General features: G+C 35.2%; 2 protein-coding genes across 2 annotated transcripts; one reads left to right on the forward strand and one right to left on the reverse strand.

Moving 5' to 3' along the window:
* Positions 1-12,477: 12,477 nt before the first annotated feature.
* LOC145120005 (protein TIFY 8-like) lies at positions 12,478-14,962 on the forward strand. Its single transcript, XM_079055794.1, has 5 exons — positions 12,478-13,000; positions 13,529-13,713; positions 13,852-14,418; positions 14,502-14,586; positions 14,726-14,962. The coding sequence occupies exons 1-5, from the start codon at positions 12,763-12,765 to the stop codon at positions 14,773-14,775; spliced, it is 1,125 nt and encodes a 374-aa protein (XP_078911920.1). The 5' UTR covers positions 12,478-12,762; the 3' UTR covers positions 14,776-14,962.
* NADP-ME2 (NADP-malic enzyme 2) lies at positions 14,930-19,195 on the reverse strand. The gene is made up of 18 exons (XM_079055793.1): positions 18,872-19,195; positions 18,623-18,734; positions 18,375-18,495; positions 18,208-18,282; positions 17,967-18,118; positions 17,756-17,861; positions 17,587-17,652; positions 17,396-17,491; positions 16,990-17,145; positions 16,696-16,794; positions 16,569-16,616; positions 16,327-16,479; positions 16,034-16,123; positions 15,876-15,953; positions 15,711-15,785; positions 15,515-15,605; positions 15,300-15,428; positions 14,930-15,205 (listed from the first exon to the last, which is right to left on the reverse strand). The coding sequence occupies exons 2-18, from the start codon at positions 18,700-18,702 to the stop codon at positions 15,117-15,119; spliced, it is 1,704 nt and encodes a 567-aa protein (XP_078911919.1). The 5' UTR covers positions 18,703-18,734; positions 18,872-19,195; the 3' UTR covers positions 14,930-15,116.
* Positions 19,196-20,176: the final 981 nt, after the last annotated feature.

A 20,176-nucleotide genomic window follows, 5' to 3' on the forward strand; every position in this document is an offset into this window, starting at 1 on the left:
TTGTCCTTGCCAGAAGGAACGTAAGACTTCGTAATATACTGCGATGCTTCCAATCAAGGGTTAGGCTGTGTGCTTATGCAGCGCGGAATGGTGATAGCTTACACATCTAGACAACTAAAGACCCATGAAGTGAACTACACCACCCACGATCTCGAACTGGGTGCTGTGGTCTTCGCCTTAAAGATTTGGAGGCACTACTTATATGGTACACGGTGCACCATTTTCACGGACCACAAGAGCCTCCAACACATACTGAATCAAAAGGAATTGAACATGAGACAACGAAGATGGGTCGAACTACTAAACGACTACGAGTGCGAAATCAAGTACCATCCAGGCAAAGCAAATGTGGTAGCCGATTCCTTAAGCCGGAAGGAGTACTCGGGTCGCCGAGTAAAGACATTAACAATGAACGTCCATTCCCATCTATATTCACAAATCAAAGGGGCTCAGCAGGAAGCCTTGAAGCTAGAAAACGTCGCCAATGAGGCATTGCACGAAATGGAAAAGAATCTGACGGTCAAGGAAGACGGCGTCTATTATCTTATGGACCGAATCTGGACACCGAGGTTCGGTGGATTTCGGGACGTGATAATGAATGAGGCTCACAAAACAAGGTACTCTATCCATCTGGGTTCCGACAAGATGTACCTGGATATCAAACAACATTATTGGTAGCCGAATATGAAAGCGGAGATTGCCACTTACGTAGGCAAGTGTCTCACTTGTGCCAAAGTTAAAGTGGAGTATCAGAATCCCTCGGGTGTACTTCAGCAACCCGAAATACCTGAGTAGAAATGGGAGAGGATAGCAATGGATTTTATAACCAAATTACCCAAGACGGCAGACGGTCTGGATGCTATCTGGGTGATCGTTGACCGACTAACAAAATCCGCCCATTTCCTGCCAATAAAGGAGACGTACAAAATGGAAAGGCTAACGCGAATATACCTGAAAGAGGTGGTGATACTGCATGGAGTCTGCATATCCATTATCTCAGATCGATATAATAGATTCACCTCTCGTTTTTGGCAGTCGCTCCAGAAAGCATTGGGAACCCGACTGGATATGAGCACTGACTACCACCCTCAGACTGATGGCCAAAGCGAGCGAACTATTCAGACTCTAGAAGACATGCTCCGAGCATGTGGAATAGATTTTGGCAAAGCCTGGGATACCCACCTGTCCCTAGTTGAATTTCCATATAACAACAGCTATCACACGAGGATAGGAGTCGCTCCCTTCGAGGCCTTGTATGGCCGGAAATACAGATCGCCCCTCTGTTGGACTGAAGTGGGTGACGCACAACTAGTCAAAGGGCAATCACCAAACAGCACCCTTACGGGACCAGAAATCATCCGAGAAACTACATATAAGATAATCCAAATCAAAGCCCGACTCCAAGCATCGCGTGATCGACAAAAGAGTTACGCTGACAAACGACGAAAACCTCTGGAGTTCCAGGTCGGAGATCGAGTGCTACTAAAGGTCTCTCCCTGGAAAGGGATGATCCGCTTTGGGAAACGAGGAAAGTTAAACTCGCGATACATCGGACCATTCGAGATTCTTGCCCGAATTGGTCTGGTGGCTTATAAGCTACAGCTACCTTCGGAGCTCAGCAACGTGCACCCCGTGTTCCACGTATCAAATTTGAAAAAGTGTTTATCAGATGAAACCTTTGTTATTCCTTTAGAAGAGATTGAGATAAACGAAAATCTCATGTTCGTCGAAGAACCGGTCGAGATATTGGATAGGGAAGTGAAACGCACGAAACAGAGTCGCATTTCGATTGTGAAGGTTCGATGGAACGCAAAGCGCGGACCGGAATTCACTTGGGAACGCGAAGACCAGATGAAGCAGAAGTACCCTCACTTATTCTCGCGTTTATGACCCTACTTTTCAAAAGAATTTCGAGACGAAATTCCCTCTAACAGGGGAATGATGTCACAACTAGCCTTTTTAGCTAGGATATTCTGCTCTCATGTAAGCACCAATTATTGTAAGGCTTGTATCAATGCATTAAGGGTTATATTATGGGTCCTAATGAACCATGTATTATTATAATGCAAAATATTTATGTATCTCTCAATCTCTCTATGTATATCGAATCTCTCCCAAATCTCTCTATGTATCTCAAATCTCCCTATGTAGTTTTCCTTGGTCAAAACCAACTCAAAATGAAAGGGAAAAACTTGAAGAACCGAGCCCATTTTGGAATACACTTTTCATTTCGGAATCCCCTTTTTCGGTCTGGAACCCTCCCTAGTTCGGAACTTCACCTGCTCCGGAAGCTTCTATTGACTCTGGTATGAGATGAGCGAGTTCGGAACCTTCAGATTTGGCTCCGGAGTTTTCTCAGTCGGACAATCTCGCATGATCCGGACCAGCTCTCTCGGAAGGCTATCCACTCCGGAATGCCTCGTATACTTCGGAACGCGTGCAGGAAAAGGACTCCGGATAGCGTTTGACTTCGCAACCCCCGACTCCGGAAGATGCTGGTGACTCCGAAAATCTGAGAGGAGCTCCAGAACAATGGGCTTAACTTCGGAACTCATGCCTTGACCCCGGAATTTACTATTTGGCTCAGAATTTTGTCCATTCCGGAACTTTTCTCCATTTTAGGAAATTTTGACGTCGGGAATTCCTTCAAACTCGAAATTTTCATAAATTAGACCCCCCTAAACCCCTATTTTATGTCAAATTTAATTATTATAAACAAAATTACATAAAATAATAATTAATATCTATAAAAGTATTATATTAAAAGTATAAAGATATAAGGGGTTGGCCTTATGATGGGATGTAATCTTCCATTTCCCATGCAGTTCACAGTAACTCATGATTTACCCACCAAATATCAAAGCTTTAACCACTAGATTACCAAGGCAAGCATCAATTCATTTCACCCTTCCAACTTAGACACGTCCATTTTTAAAAAACCCCACCACCTCTTCATCTTCTACATATAACTTATCCTTACCTCTCAAAAACTCTCTCTCTCCCAACTTTCAAAGAAGGCTAAGCTCAAGTTCCTCTTGAGAAATTTTGGTAAGCATCTCCTCTTCTTTGACCAAGTAACTCTCCACATTAATCCTAAAACTCCATTATATTTATATATTCCTATGATATTCTAAAGTTCAAAGAGTTATCAAACCTTTCAAGTGTTGGGACTTGGAAACTCCTTAACACCTCTTCAAATCACACAGCAAGCTAAACCAAGGTGAGCTTCATACCCCTACTTTTTCGGGTTTTATTATTTTTGCGGGAGAATACAAGTCAAATCTTGTCTAAATCCTTGGATAATTGCATGTATTTGTATGTTTAGATGTGTGTGTGTGTCGAAACATTATTTCAAGATAATTTTCATAAACTTGGAATTTTACAAACCTCATGATGTTAGAACAATATTTTAGTCACAACATAAGGAATATTCTGTTGCAAACTATTAGTGTTTATTTATAATTATTTAATATAAATAATTTTATCAAGAAAATGTACAAAATAGGGCTGTTATGACAGAAATAATTACATGTCATAAAACTACTGTCATAAAACTTTCAGAAACTCAAGTGATAATCTGTATGTCATAAAGCTGAAAAACGCATGTCATAAATTCACACAAGTCATAGTTTTACACAAGTCATGGTTTTTACACAAGTCATAACTTGACGCCTTCCGACAAAATTGGGTCATTTTGATAAATATTCAAAGTGGATTATTTTCAATAAACCAAATAAGCGAAACGAAATAACTAGTCAACAAGTACAACTATTGTTATTTATTTAATAAATAACGAATCTCAACGATTTGCACCAAGGAAAAATCTGTTAGTATTCTAGTCAGACGAATCTTCACAGTACCTATATATATCAATAATAGTGTACACTTAAAGTCCTGTAAGAGTTATAACCAGAGTCTCCTGGAGGGGGAGCGGCAATTTGTGTATAGATCTATACGAGGTTGACACCCCGCACCTTCGATGTTCGCTACAGCTAGACCGGCCAGTCTAGGGTGACAAATGTCTTAAACAAAACCGACGCCTGAATAACGTTAGAACATGCACTCCGTCATATTAGTATGGCTATAACGACTCACTTAGAATATAACAATATGATTTTAGAAATTTACTCAAGTTACACCTCTTGATTATAAACGACTATTGAGTTGGATACTATAAACGAAGCTTTTACCACACCAGCCTTAGGGTCTGAGACCACCATTTTATACATCAGAAAATATAGGATTTTTTGGAGAAAACGATTTTATACGATTTCGAAAACAATAACTAAGACACACATGCAGCTATACTCGATTTGAAACAAGACTTACAACCATTGATAAGAAAATATTGGATTTTCCAGATTTCTAAACTATCACCAAATTTTATACGAAAATTCTTATGAACTCACCAACATATTTTATGTTGACGCTTTTCAAACGACTTGTATTCTCAGGAAATCAACAAGCAGGTTAATGGGACGGGGAACCAAGTTTATTTTGATGTAGTTTGATATGTACTCAATATTGTCTCTTTTGTGTAATTCAAGAACATGAACAAGATGTAAAACAATGTAAGCTTGTGATATCAATGTATGATGTTTGGATTTTGCTATGTTTCAATTATATTCAATTGTTATGATACTGCACAATGAAGTCACCCGCCTCCGGGCGTTTCCGCCGTCTGGTCCGGGGGTGTGACACTTGCCATGAGATTTTGCATTCAGCCTTGCGAGGTGAGTTACCTTCCTGGTAGTAGCGGGTCTAAGGCACCAAGGCCGACCCACTAATAGGAGTTTGTAGTTAGATGATTGTCTTTGTGATAATCGTATGGTATTCCACTATCTGTTATGATTTATGTGCTAGTATGTTATGATATTATGTGATAGTGGTAGGGGTGGAATAAACCCCGTATCCGGTTGATAAACCGGAGGGTAGGTCGGGCACCCAGATATGTCTGACAATCTGTTTATGTATGATCATGTATGCTATTATGTGGTAGTGGTAGGGGTGAAATAGTCCCTGTAACCGGTTGAAATAAACCGGAGGGTAGGTCGGGCACCCAGGTATGCCTGACAGGGGTAGGTCGGACACCCCGGTATGTCTGACATGAGTAGGTTGAGCACCCAGGTATGCTTAGTAGGGTAGGTCAGGCACCCTAATATGTCTGACAGTATGTTCGTTGTATGGTGTGTGATATGATGGAGGAACTCACTAAGCTTCGTGCTTACGGTTTTCAGTTTTTGATTTAGGTACTTTTAGCTCGAAAGGGAAAGGGTCGGCTTGATCGTATCGCATCACACCATGGATCTTCCGCACTAGTGATTTTGGGATTATGACTCTGATGATGATTTGATATGTATCACGAATTGCACAACTAAACTATTTTATGTTTTTATGGTTTTTGGGAAAATGGAATGGTTGTTTTATGATTGTTAAACTTAAAAATGAAAATTTCGGATTGTGAATTTAAGAGTGTTACAAGTAGTCCCTTATCTAGTTTTTTATTCGTAATATATTTTTTATTTTTATAAAAAATATTTTAACATTTGCTCTCTCTCTCTCTCTAAAAAAAAAAGTTTTTTTTTAAAAAAAAAAAAAAAACTATTAAATTGGCACTCTACCACTCTCTATCTTTTTTGTTGTTGGCGTGCTAGGCATGTTAAGCTTATTTGGCTTCAAAAAACCTAAAAAAATCCTACGTGACAACATACTAAGAGTGCCACCACTATATCCAACATTAATATATACGTATTATACGTATTTTGTAAACTCTAGTTTTTTCGAAATTATGAAACTTTGAAACTTTTCTAGTTTATATGTGAACGAAATGTTATTATTAAATCATGTGAACCATGTTCATTTTGATATTCTTTATTTATTCTTGGCATCCTTAATTGTGTGTTTATTGCTCGTAACCATCTCATCTATCATCAAATATATTAACTGCATGGATGTCTCACAATTTTCTTCAAAAGTACTTGATTCCTATATATTGGTTTTAATAAACATAATCATGATTTGATTATTTAAATATGTAATTAGTAAATGTTAGAAAAGTACGAAGATAATAAAAATCTAAAAGATATTCATGAGAGAGAAGTATTGACTTGATGAGCTATGGAAGTTTGGTAATTTACTCTATTAGAGTAAATTACACGAATGGTCCCTATGGTTTGAGGTAATTTGCGCGTTTTGATCCCTAACTTATTTTTTTAAATAAATTAAAAAATAAAGGGAAAAATAGTCTTTTTAGGTAAGACATGGACCATGCGCGTAACAAAAACAAACAGTAAGAACCTTCCGAGTTAAAAAAATAAGTTAGGGACCAAACGCGCAAATTACCCTAAACCATAGGGACCATTCGTGTAATTTACTCTATTAAATTCTAAGAATTTCAATTAATATATGATTTGTATATGATATTGGTATATAAAAATCGATCATATCCTTATGGAATATTTTTCTTGATTTTCCTAATATTACGTTTGAACTTTCAATATCTCTCTTAAGCTTTTCTTTAGGAAAACCGACAAGATTCTTTTTCTCCTTATGCTGCTATATCTTTTATATTAAAGTTTTCATTTAGTTAACCTTCAATCGTTTTTGTGACACTTTTTTCTCTCTTATGCTGCTGTATCTTTTATATTAAAGTTTTCATTTAGTTACAACTTCAATCATTTTGTGACATCTTGTAACAGTGTAACTTATCATCTACATCATCGATGCTACTTACTCCAATAGTAATTATATCGTTTTTTAAAACATGGTGTATGACCTTGTTTCATAATTAACTAAGAGTTCGAGTCCATTGCTCACATAGACTGTAATAATCCCATACTAATTATGGGATTATTTTTATTTATTTTTATTTTTTTGCATTTTTAATCAACAAATAATACTTGCATTTTCTATAGATAATTATTGTATATGATAAAAGAAGCATAATAATTTCGCAGATTGTGATTTTACTTAATAATAAAAGATAATTTTTAGCATTTTTTCCAATATAATACGGTTATCATACGAACATAACTATATAATTCATGATTGTTACATATAAATTTGAAAATAAGTCTTAAATCTGGAAATATGCTGCTATTCAATATATGTAACCATTAAATTAAATAATATCTTTAAAAAAACTTAAGGGTTGTTAATTAGCATCTTGATTATTCATACTTAAATAATACATATGTTTGGATGATGTATTGTATCTGAATTGTTAGATAATATTGTATGTATTTTAAACTTTGATATATATATATATATATATATATATATATATATATATATATATATATATATATATATATATATATATATATATATATATATATATATATATATTGCAATGGAATATACGTAAAACCCTAACGGGGTTATTTATTTATTTATATAAACTAACACCATGGATCAAAATCCAAATACGCCATTAACTAACTGAATCTGCAATCCCGATAATCCTTTTGGATTAGATACAACTCCACATCAATACCCAAATATGGAATCACCTCAAGATGGTTTTATGAACTTGCTCCGCAATGGTTCCCCAATCCCACACTCATAACTTTTTCAACAATCATACCAAGCTTTCCCATCGTATCAACAACCCTATCAACAACACTTCTAATCCGCTTTTGTATACTAACAACCTTTCCAAACACAACCACAACCTTCACCACGACAAACTTCACAGCTACAAACTTCGCCACCATAACCTTCATAACCACATTTTTCACTACTGGATTCTCCAGATTATATAGCCGAAACGCAACTCGAACAACCCCGACCAACAAGGAAGAAAGAAAAAAAAACTTGTTAAAACCACACAAAACGAAAGGGTGGCTTGGATAAGGGAGTAAGAAGTAATTTACCACAAACGTAGATCTCGGCTTCCCAAGACCCGTTAATTGGAGATGCTCAAATGTCAATTTGATTATGGGAAAAGGTTTAAATCGTTTTCAATGATTTAATGGAACATGAAAGCTGAAATCCCAATCAGATTAGTTTGAAATGATGCGATTTTAGATTGAAATGTACTCGATTTGATGGAATTTTCAACCCTTAATACAACCGATAAAAGAATAACCAAAACTAAAAAAGACAATTTTTTATACCTAAATTGCAAAATCAACTACTTAAGGACCAACAATATAATTTAATCTAGACTTAAAATAATAGGGTTAATGACTTAGGAGGGTAACGAACTTTGGTCTTTGTCCACATTTAGGTAACCATGTTTTTTCGTATACATTTGACCATTAAACTTGTTTGGCTTGTTCAAAACAGGGTACTATGACTGGTAATTACCGGTGATATTACCCTTTTTATGAACAATCAAACAAGTTTACTGGTCAAATGTATACGAAAAAAAACATGGTTACCTAAATATGGACAAAAAAGAAAGTTCCTTGCCCATTTTGGTAATATTTGGTTCTTTATTCTAAGTGCAAGTAGTCATAAGAACCATTGATGTGACATGTAATCAGGTTATGAGGTCTTGATGTTAGATCTGGAGTAGGTGTTGTTAGCGGATTCATGACTTAATTCCTAGCTTCCATCAGAGAACAAAACCATTAGAACCGCCTCATGGACTGTCTTGGGTGAGCAAACTCCAACAGTCAAGTTAGATCAATGTGTATACGGAGATGGTTTCTCCTGGATGAAGAACCATCTTGGTAGGAAGAAAGTATGTATACAATGGACGCTCATGTCTGAGAATGAGAGATCCTCCTCATAGAAGATGAGGTGTTTTATTTATAGATATAGGTCAATGGATAATCTGGTTAGGCTTAAACCAACCCAGTTAGTCGTGGACTATCCCTTGCTGCTAGGCTTCTAAAGCGCATTCAACCTAGCCCCTTAAGCGTATACAACCTAGCCCCTGACTAGTTGGGCCTAAATTAGGATGAACCAAGACCTAACCATCTCCTCATACACCATCGATTCAACCTAATCGTCGGAGCCTGCTCACGGGTTATAGTACCTGAGGCGGTCTAATGGTTTTTGTTATGTGACGACAATTAGAAATTAAGACGAAACTTAGTAACGACACCTACTCCAAATCTACAATCCGGATATGACACCAAGACCCGATGGCCCGATTCCATGTCACATCAGTGTGTCTTATGACTACTTGCACTTAGCATGTGACATCCCCAAAATCACGGCCAGAAAAGACCGGTTTCATTTATGCTTTTAAATAAAGTCAGAGTAATCCTTTGATTAAAAGAGTTGCGGAATTTGTTCCCAAAACAAAATATGATAAGAATTTATCAAAGCATTTCATAAAGAAATATATTTTCATTATATAACAAAACCTCGGGATGTCATGTTCCAATACAGACCAAAAGCATAAACAATACAAAATAGACCTTACAACAGTTACATATAACTACGGGTCTATAATCCAAAAATATCTTGACAATGTCATCCAACTTATGCTCTCGTGCCACTACCTGTAATACAAAGAAAACTGAGTGGGTCAGGCTTGGGAGCCTGGTGAGTATATAAGGTTTTCAACCCACAATAAATAATTATATTTAGTTCATCAACCAACAATAACCCGATTACCCGTTCCCGTTATCCTCACATTACGTCCCTAAAACACCTATCATAAGGGACCTAGACTAAGGATCAACATCGGGATGGACACTACTGCCAAGGGGGTTCCTCAGCAATAAATGTCCTAAAGGCAACCATGGGGGGATGGAGTACACCGGTGAACACATAGTTCACAAACACCTACAGGTTGCGAGCCTGCTAGCGTTCCACTGGACTGTCTAGAAAAGTCCGTGGTCGTCATCTATACTCCGCTAGATGACAGGATCACCAACAACATCGAGGTCTCTCATCATTTTATCACACATCGTCTATTACATCTACCCATGTTTTACCCCAATATTTTTGTAGATATAAAATACATATACAGTTTAAATCATTTAAAACATGTATAAAAAAATCTTTCACCCAGCATAGACAGCAAGTATACAGACAATATGCACACATAGCATGTAATTTATATTAAATACTTCATATCTATGTGTAAGATGAAAGTAACTATGCACTCACTTGATAAGACGATGATCGGACAGCACCTCGTCTCTTAAAGCAATCGTTTCCGATAAAACCGGGATGCTTTTCTTGAAAACCGGGCTTCTCGCGGGCAGAGTTTCGGCTCGGAAACATTACTTCTCGGGATCCTCGGGGCTTCGGGACTTGATTCGGGTGTCGGGAATGATACCGGGGCTTCGGGGGTAAAGCTTGCACGTAAAACGAGTGAGAGAGAAAGAAATGAGCAACCAAATTCGGCAGCCCACGACTTCTATTTATAGGGGCTGAAACCCCGATTTACGCTGGGCGTAAATCCTGATTACGCTGGACGTAATTCCTCTACAAGCAATACGCTGGGCGTACTCTTCGGATAAGCTTTGGTATGCGTGCCTCGAACTTCAAAAATTCATAACTTTCGCATACTAGCTCCGTTTTCGACGTTCTTTATATCCACGCGTAGGTGAGACTATGCTCTACAACTTTCATTTAGACTCCGTTGGCTAGTTTTGAATTTATTTTTATTATATTATTTTTAGTAGGTCGGGACAGGAAAACTCCGTTATAAAATCATCACTTCTTCATCCGACGTCCGTTTTCGTCTGTCTTTTTACCGTTGGAATACTAACGACGAGATCTTCGATTCTCGTTTAGATTGTTTCGGCCAAATATCACTCGATCTCAATTTCGAGATTTGGGCTGTATACCGCTAAGTCGAAACTTAGAAAAATCATAACTTCCTCATACGAAGTCAGATTTGGACGTTCTTTTTATGCACGCTCTCGGTTTAACGTATTCCACGACTTTCGTTTAGATCACTAAGGCTAGATATCTCTCTATCTTAAATTTGTATTTTACGTCATACAGTGTCGTGTCGGTTCTGTCACGAAACTTCGACAGGTCATAACTTCTTCGTTATAACTCGGATTTCGGCATTCTTTATATATTCGGAAACCTTGCCACGACCACTACAACTTCATGTATCGATATCGGGTTTATCTAAAATTTTATTTTTAACGCTTAAATTATCCTTAATTCAATTAAGTCACAACAATTAGGCATAAATCACATAATACTCAAATAATACATTTTTATTATTTCAAAATAAGTTACAAAGGTTAACCTAGACTATTACATCAACATTAATGCCTAACTCAGAAACACGGGCGTTACATAGCATAAAGAACTCAATATTACCAAAACGGGTAAAGAGCTTTGGTTTTTGTCCACATTTAGGCAATCATGTTTTTTTCGTACACATATGAACAATAAATTTGTTTGACTTGCTCATAATAGGGTAATATCACTAGTAATTATTAGTCATATTGCCCTATTTTGAACAGATTAAACAAGTTTAATGGTCAAATGTGTACAAAAAAAACATGGTTACCTAAATATGGACAAATATCAAAGTTCGTTACCCTCTAGATCATTAACCCAAAATAATAAAGATATAGAAAATTATGGAAATTGAGAAATCTAACCCATATAAATGAGCATTTTGAAGAAAATAACCACTTTTCAAAAAATGACCACAATCTCCTAAATGCCTCGATCCGGATTATTGTTCACATCCTGGACTACTTTTCATTTTTTTTTCAAAGAATGATCTATTCCGAAATGCTCAATTTTCGGGTTTGATCTTCAAATTCCAAAACTATTTTTTGGGGTTTTCCCAAATTTTTATTGAAAAAATATATCATCACTTATGTGTGAAATGTCTATTTCTAAGGGTTTAATATTATTGTTTTTCAATAAAATGTCTAATTTTATATACTAATATTGTATATAATTTATATTTATTATATTTGTTTAACCTTTTGCTAAATTTAAGTAAAAAAACAAAAAAAAATTCTCGAAATTTCGGAATTGTTCTTCAGATTTCAGACTTGTTCTTAAAATTCCGTAGATTTTTTTTTGAAATCCTAAATTTTAGTTCGGAATGTAAACAGTAGTCCGAAATGACGTTCCGGAATCAATCAAAAAACATGTTTTTTCTTTGTCAGAAATATCTATTCCGGACAAAATGATTATTTTTGCTAAAAAATGATTATTATTATTTTTAAATAAACATTATAAAATAATTAGATTTCTCACTTTCCATTTAAAATAACCCAAAATAATAAAGATATACTTCCTACGTCTCAAAATTATAGTCCATCTTTTCGTTTTGGTTTGTCCGAAAATAATAGTCAACTTCTAAAAATAAATAATATTTTTACCAAAATACCCCCTCATTATTACTTAACCAATTAAATATTTAATGGAACATTAAATGCAAAGTAAGGACAAAACTGTCATTTTATTAAATAAAGTTAATGATAATTAATATTTTTTTTAACATGTGTGTTTTTTGTCTGTGGACAACAATATCGATGGAGTATAAAATGTTATAGAGTAATGATCATTGATAAAGTGAAAGTGTAACAAGTAGATCGATACCCCGCCCCAAAAATTCGCAGAAAAGGGATCAGACAAACATCCACACTCTAGGACAGAGCAAACACCAGAACAACAACTAGCTTTTGCTCTTTAATGCTCTCTCTCTCTCTCTCTTCCCCAAAACTCGATACTCTTGATTCTCTTTCATATTTTCATGAAAGCAGGAAAGAAACCCTTGCTTCTTTAAAGGAAAAATTCAAAGAATCACTTTAAATTTCCCTTTTGCAGTGTCTCTGATGATGACAATAATAGGTGATTTAAGATGAGATTATGGCTGCTGTGTTGTTATCAGATATTATGGCTCAAAACAACAACAACAACAGCAATGCCAGTGATGATGTTAAACCCACCATTTTACACGACTTTCTTGGCCGGGGATGTGCTCCGGTGACCAAGATCGCCGCCGCTAGTGATGTTGCTAGTGCTTCCTCCCCTTCTGCTTCCGTCTCCGGTGGTGGTGGTGGCCGTGGTGGTGGGCCGGTCTCCACCACTTCTGATCTGGGTTCTGGTACTAACGCCGTCCCCCTTCCATTTAAACGGGTTTCTTTCTCTTCAAAATTGACGTTCTAAAAAGCTCATTTTGTTCCTGATTTTTAGTTCCTATGAATATTAAAATGGGTGTTTCCTTAAATTACTCATTTTGTTTCACTTGGTTAAGTTTTTTACTCTTTCTTCCCAAAATTTCATCAAAATTGGGCAATGATGATAAAGCAAATTGAGGTATTGGCTTCAATCTTACAAGAAAATGATCACATTTGGTACAAATTTTGATGCATCAAATACAACTACTATTTCACGAGTTCTTAGTTTCATAATAGAATAAAAAGACTTGATTTTTTTATGGGATAGGTATCTTTCAGTGGGTTAGTTTCATTGATACCATCACCATAATCAGTACGTTTTTCTGCAAATTTTGAAGCTAAATTCAACTATTTACCCCTGTTACTCATTACAATTGATCAATGAGTTTGAATCGTATGTAAAAGAGCTATCTTGGCGTGTTTGATTGATGATCTACCTGTTTTTACCATGGCAGAAAGACAAGCTGGGTTACACCTCGAAGGGGTGCCATTCTATGGTCAAAAAACCGATTTTTCAACATCCCAGATTAGGTATTCCGGGACCAAACGCAGCAACTCAGATTCTATTTTCATGGCGCCTTCAAGAGAAGCCATCCCACAATTGCGACCAGATTTTCCTGAAACCTCACACTTAATGAAGGTACGTTTTTCTCAATTTCTTCTCCTGCTCTACAAACCTACACTCAACATGTTCGATGAAATGCCTCAATGAGAAATACCACATCTTAACTCCACTTTGGCTTCATGAATGATGAATCCGAACATTTTTTTTGGTTAGATGCTGAGAAATGTAGGAGGAGAACGCCATAGATGGCCTCATGAGGATGAATCATTCATGGGTATGCATCAAATGAGGCCAACATCATCATCATCTCTAATGCTACAACAACAACAACAACAACAACAACAACAACAACAACAACCTGGTAAACCTGATCATGCAAATTCATCAAAATGGGAACGAGCCATTCCTGTAAACGTTGGGCCTGTACTTCAGTACCCTCCACCTGCTGCTGCTCAAGTTGTACAGTACAAGTATCAACCTGTTCAAAACAGATTCAAAGATGCCAATAGCAATATGAATATGAATGTGAATGTGGGTCCCTCTTTGATTTCCCAATCAGCTGCTGATGAAGGCTCCAGAACTGGAATCAAAGGCTCTGGGATTTTCACCTCCTCCGCCAATGGTGGTGGCGGCAGTGGTGGCGGTGGAGTGGCTGAGCCAGGCGGCAGTAAACAAAAGTCAGTGATTGGTAATACTGATTCAGGCTCTACCCCAACTCGCCAGATGACTATATTTTATGGTGGTCAAGCTCATGTGTTTGATGATGTCCACCCAAACAAGGTCTCAGATTTATTTATTTTTATATTATTTTTCTCATTATTTTATTAAAATAATTTTGTGATATTTATATTCTTGTATTTCAGGCAGATGTAATAATGGCTCTAGCTGGATCCAATGGTGGATCATGGTCTACAAGTTTCTTACCCAATCCATCTATAAAACCATCCGGTAATTCCATTCCTTTCATTTCTAATTCCATTGTGTCATTCCATTCCTTTTTTAATTCCATTCCTAAGTTCAATCTATTAATTATTTCTTTTAATCATATTAACGAGTAAATAAATAATCATTAACTTAAAATTTGCAGGAGGCCAAGTGATGAAAGATGGAGAACAGAAGAGTGAAGAGAAGCAGTGATTAATTAATTTAGGAACTTTTAAAGGTACCTCATAATTATATATATATATATATATATATATATATATATGGATTATGGTGTAGTTTAGCTAATTATTATATTATGCTTATTTAGTAATTAAAAACACATCTTTTTTGGCCATCTTTAATCAAGTATCAAACTATCAATCTCACTTTCTTGATTTCACTTGTATTTCAAATTCCAAATTATATCGTTTCTACACTCATAAATGATAAGAAGTTTATTAGCAAAGAAAAAATTTAAAATACTCAAATGTAAAACCCGTGACTATTAAAAAAAACTAAAAAATAAAATAAAATTTGAGACATATTTGAGAAAATTAGCGGTAGTTAGGGTACGTTGGAGAATACATGCAGCTCTCAGCGAATTTAACAAGATCATTAGGACGTGGGAGCACAGAAGCTAGATCTGATTTTAAAAAGAAAAAAAAAACATTATTTAGTAACAGTTTTTTGTAATAAATAAATAAATGTAGTAAAAAGTGAAAACATATAAAAATTACCAAGTTCATATGCCTTGGCAGCAACAGAGGCTGCAATATGTGCTGAAATCTTGCGGATACATGAATATGGTGGATATATAATTCCCTTGGCAAAGTTTTCATCCGTTACTTGTGATGCCAAACCTTCGGCTGTAAAAAATAAAAAATGTCATAGAACACAGTAAACAGTACACAGTACAGATGTTTCAAATAGAAATTACGGTTTTGCCACTTACATGCGGCCAAAAGTAAATCGTCATGCACACGAGTAGCACCACACATGATTAATCCCAAACCGAATCCCGGGAATATATAAGCATTGTTTGCCTGTAATTTTAATAAATAAATAAATAAAATTAAGAATGTAAACCGTGAAATTTCATTAAATAGTAACCAAGTTTTACGGTTGTTTTCACATAGTTGGTTTTAGACCTGGCCGGGGACGAATACTTTGTCTTCATATGTCATGGGATCGAATGGGCTTCCGCTAGCGAAAATTGCTCGACCCTACACAATCTCTTAGTTATGTTATATTGTGAAATGACGAAAGTATCCTTTGACTGTTTGAATAAAAAAATTGATAGTACGTTTATTTACCTGGCTCCATGTATATGCTTCTTCGGCGGTACACTCGGCTTGTGAGGTTGGATTCGATAGAGCCATAATGAGTGGTTTCTACAAACGATTTTTAATCGAATTAATTTCAAATTTCATAAAATAAATATTTATTGTGCTAAAAAAAAAAAAAAACAAACCTCGTTGTTAGATGACATGGCCTCGACAACTTCTTGTGTAAATTGTCTCCCAACTCCCGATGTTCCTATTAGCACTGTTGGCTTGATTTCCTGTATGAGAAAGTTAACGACATATAAAGTGTCTGTTTGGAGTAAGTGTTGTATACATAAAGACAGTTTTTTTTGGACGGAATGATGTGTCTAAAGGTGAGTAAATGACCATGTTACCCTTTTGTATATGTTAAATGAAAAAGAAATGACCTTATATATCTACAATATATCTGTCTCATTTTCTATTAAGTAAAAAAGTTTACCTTTACGGCATCTAAAAGATTGTTAATGGGTTCATGCTCGTGAGCCCATGGAAGCTTAAAGTGTGGAAGGGTTTCTTTACGGGAGCTCACAAGCAACCCCTTTGAGTCAACAAGCCAAATCTTCTTTCGAGCCTCTTCCACATTAACACTTGTCTGTTACAAGTAAATGACCATTTTACCCTTTAATGTATTATTAACAAAAAAAGTTAAGAGAATTAGCATAGTGTTATACCACACTTTACCTGCTTCGATATTTGGAGTGCAATAAGCTCTGCTATTCCTGTACCAGCCTTTAAAACAAAAACAAAAAATTACGACATAAAGACCAATAAAAGACCTTATTTTGTTGATTTTTTAATCATTTTTTACCTCTCCGGCACCTAGAAATAAGAATGTATGATCCGAGAGGGTCCCACCGAGTAACTTGAGAGCTGAAAGCAAACCGGCAAGAACAACAGAAGCCGTACCCTGCAAATCATTTTAAAAAAATGCATTTTATATTAAAAATGGTTAATGTTGTAAATAGGTAACAAACTATTTGTTTTCCTTTTCCAAAACATCATTGTTAAGGTTATAAATTGGAAATTTTGTTCACAAAATAAAATACCATGTTTTTAATGGTATTTTTGTGAATATTGTTTTGCAACACGGTGTTAATTTTACCTGTATATCATCGTTAAAAACAAGATGAGTATTGTGGTATTTGTTAAGCAACTCAAACGCGTTATGATTTGCAAAATCTTCAAATTGTACAAGAATTTTTTCCCCATAGTTTCGCTTCACAGCCGTCATGAACTCCTCTAACAACTCCGCATACTCCTACATCAAAACATAACGATAATTTTTTACTATCAATATAAATAGGGTGTTTATGTCTTTTACACATACATAACAGTCAGAACGAGTCCCCCTCCCACATTGTTCCAACTTTTTAGTTGTAACAAAAATTACAATTTTTGTTTATTGACATCGGTTACACAGTGTCAGTTCAATACAAAACAAACACGAACACAGTACAAAGTATTCTGTCGTATCATGTTATGTGTAAAATAATGTAATAACAACGAACCTCTCCTGTGGCTCTATGTTGTTTGAGACCAATGTAGAACTCATCGTTAAGCAACTTTTCATTATTTGTGCCAACATCAATCGTTATAGGTAAACACTGAAAATAAATAAATAAATGAATAACATTTAGCTTCTAGACATTTAATTTTGAGAAAATTAAGGATGAAAAAAATAATAAAGTATTATAATTACAGCTGAAGGACGAACGCCTCCGAGCGCGGTATACAAAGAAAGTTTTCCAACGGGAATCCCCATCCCCTGACATTTAAAAAAAAACATATTATTAAATTATTATAATAATATTATAATATTAATATTAATATGTAATAATGATTAAATATTTTTTATTAAAAAATCACACCTGGCAACCAAGATCACCTAGCCCCAATATTCTCTCACCATCAGTAACAACGATAACTTGAATAAATCTTTGGGGCCAATTTCTCAACACTTCAAGAACCTGACCTCTGATGATATTCAGTTATTTAATGACGAAACTGCCCTCAACTTTTTATAAACACAAGAAACATGAAAAATGGGGAATAAAAAAAGAAGAATGCATGAGAGCATACTTGTCTTTTAAAGAGATGTAAAGTCCTTGAGGGCGACGAAAAATGCTTCCAAATTTTTGGCAAGCTTCACCTACAGTTGGAGTGTATACAACTGGAAGTAGTTCTTCCACGTGATCCACCAAAAGCTTGTAAAACAATCGTTCATTTCTCTCCTACAAGATTTGATGTTTTATTGTCAAAGATTTAACATATTTTATAGCAATTTAACAAATACACCATGGCCATTAAAGGAAGAAAAAACCTGTAAATCAATCATGGCTATGTATCTTTGCAAAGGGACTTCGTATTGTCGAATTAGGTGCATTACTTTTTTCTCCTGTAATTTCCATGATCAAGAACACAATTACGATTCAAGAAACGAACTCGATTATCGTGTTCAATTTTAACCCATGAGATTTATGAACTTACTTGAAGTTCTTGTGTAAATACAGTGGGAGGAAGAAGACCATGTAAGTAATGAGCATCTCTTTCCCTTTCTGTGAACGCTAGCCCTTTGTTATGGTGTGGGTCTCGTAACAAATTATGCCCACTGGATCATATCAAGCAAATTTTCATATTCAGAAACCAAATATTAAGATCGAAAGAGTCATTGAAGAATTCGGATAATAGAATAATGTAAGCATTGAATTAATAGCCATTGATTGATTTTGAATCACCTGGAAATGGACAAATTCCATGGCGTAACCAGTTGATCTCCGGCGACACCGCCATTATCATCCACAGCTCCATCTCCCATCGTCTTGCACCTCTACGTCGCAACAAATGTCTCTGAAAAGGAATCGAGAATCGAGAATAAACAACCACAAATGACAAAACAAAACCCCCAAATCGAGAATCGGATTGAATCACGTCAGATTGATAAATATTATAGAAAAAACAGGTAACAAGATGAATTTATGACCTACCAGCAAGAGAATTGAAATCCAAATTGTGATCGCTGATCTTAACTAAGTTGAAATGTGTAGAAAGAATCGAGAATTGTTTAAGTTTTGGATGTGGATTTTTAAAAATGGGAGTGTGGAAGAGTATGATACCAGAGAGGAGGAGGATTAGGAGACGATGAAGGTGAGAGTTATATGTGTGTTTGAATTAAGAGAGAAAGTAGGAGAGTGACCCACTTCTGTATATGGAGTTGAAGTTTTCTTCCTTTTCTTTCTCTCATGCCTTTTTTGCTGCAAGAATTGAAGGTTTCAATACTCTTTCGAATTTGTAAATACGTCGACATGCAAGTTGATGTTGGTTCAAAGAAAATATGGGAAATATAAGAATACTACTTCTATTCATTTGTGGTAACCCTCTAATAATTTAAAAATGGATGGTACTAAAATTGTCATATATTCATAATATTTAGACGATTTAGTAAAGTAAATGAGGGTTAACTTAAAAGTATAACAAGCAATTTGTATCTCGTTTTTCTTTAAAACAAGTGATTAGCCGTGCATGAACTCTCTAGAAAACTAAATGAACAATGAAGCAAAAATAGCTAGTAGCGGGTAACAGGTAGTTTCTAGCTGATAGCGTTTTGTTAAACGCTAAATGAAGTAGCATTTGGATTTGTAGCGTTTTGTTTAAACTAAATGTTAGAAGCTTGTAATGCAAAACAAGACTTTCTGTTTAAAACGGAGCATTTTGTCAGACACTAAAAACTAGAAGCTCTCAAACGCTCCCAGTATCAAATACAATCAATGGCAAACATGTGCAATCAACTATAAATTTTTTTTTTGGTAAACTCTACTAAGATCAAATAAAAAGGAAAATTTTGATAGGAATATAAGAAATTTTTTATATACATATTTTTTTAGCAAACAAACAAAATAAATCAGTAAATGATTCAAAAGTAAAATGATTTATAAGAAAAAATTCTCAAAAAAACACATTCATGATTCATTTTTAATTAAATTAAGGAAAAAAATCACTTTTATGACAATTTTAATAAATATCAACAAAATCATCGTAAAAATGAATCATCGAGATGATTTTTGAGATATTTTTTTGTGAATCATGTTAGCTTATCTAGTGATTCATTTGTTTTGTTCGTCAAAAAAAATATGTCGAAAAAAAACTTCTTACCTTCCTATAAAAAAAAATTTGTTACTGGATTTATATATATATATATATATATATATATATATATATATATATATATATATGTGTGTGTGTGAGATTTGAACTAAAATTTTGATTTGCTTTCTTCTTTTTTATATATAGAT

Source organism: Lactuca virosa, chromosome 6, assembly GCF_052849685.1.
Source record: "Lactuca virosa cultivar CGN04683 chromosome 6, Lactuca_virosa_CGN04683_v6, whole genome shotgun sequence".
NCBI lineage: Eukaryota > Viridiplantae > Streptophyta > Magnoliopsida > Asterales > Asteraceae > Lactuca > Lactuca virosa.

What these genes read in the sequence shown, in the direction of transcription:
- LOC145120005 (XM_079055794.1), top strand. Translation starts at nt 12,763, where the DNA reads ATGGCTGCTGTGTTGTTATCAGATATTATGGCTCAAAACAACAACAAC. An exon ending in ATGATGTCCACCCAAACAAG is followed by an intron (nt 14,419 to 14,501) that starts GTCTCAGATTTA and finishes CTTGTATTTCAG; the next exon opens with GCAGATGTAATAATGGCTCT. An exon ending in TCCATCTATAAAACCATCCG is followed by an intron (nt 14,587 to 14,725) that starts GTAATTCCATTC and finishes TAAAATTTGCAG; the next exon opens with GAGGCCAAGTGATGAAAGAT.
- NADP-ME2 (XM_079055793.1), bottom strand. Translation starts at nt 18,702, where the DNA reads ATGGGAGATGGAGCTGTGGATGATAATGGCGGTGTCGCCGGAGATCAA. An exon ending in AACATAGAGCCACAGGAGAG is followed by an intron (nt 17,146 to 17,395) that starts GTTCGTTGTTAT and finishes GTTTTGATGTAG; the next exon opens with GAGTATGCGGAGTTGTTAGA. An exon ending in CGATTTACTTTTGGCCGCAT is followed by an intron (nt 15,429 to 15,514) that starts GTAAGTGGCAAA and finishes TATTTTTTACAG; the next exon opens with CCGAAGGTTTGGCATCACAA.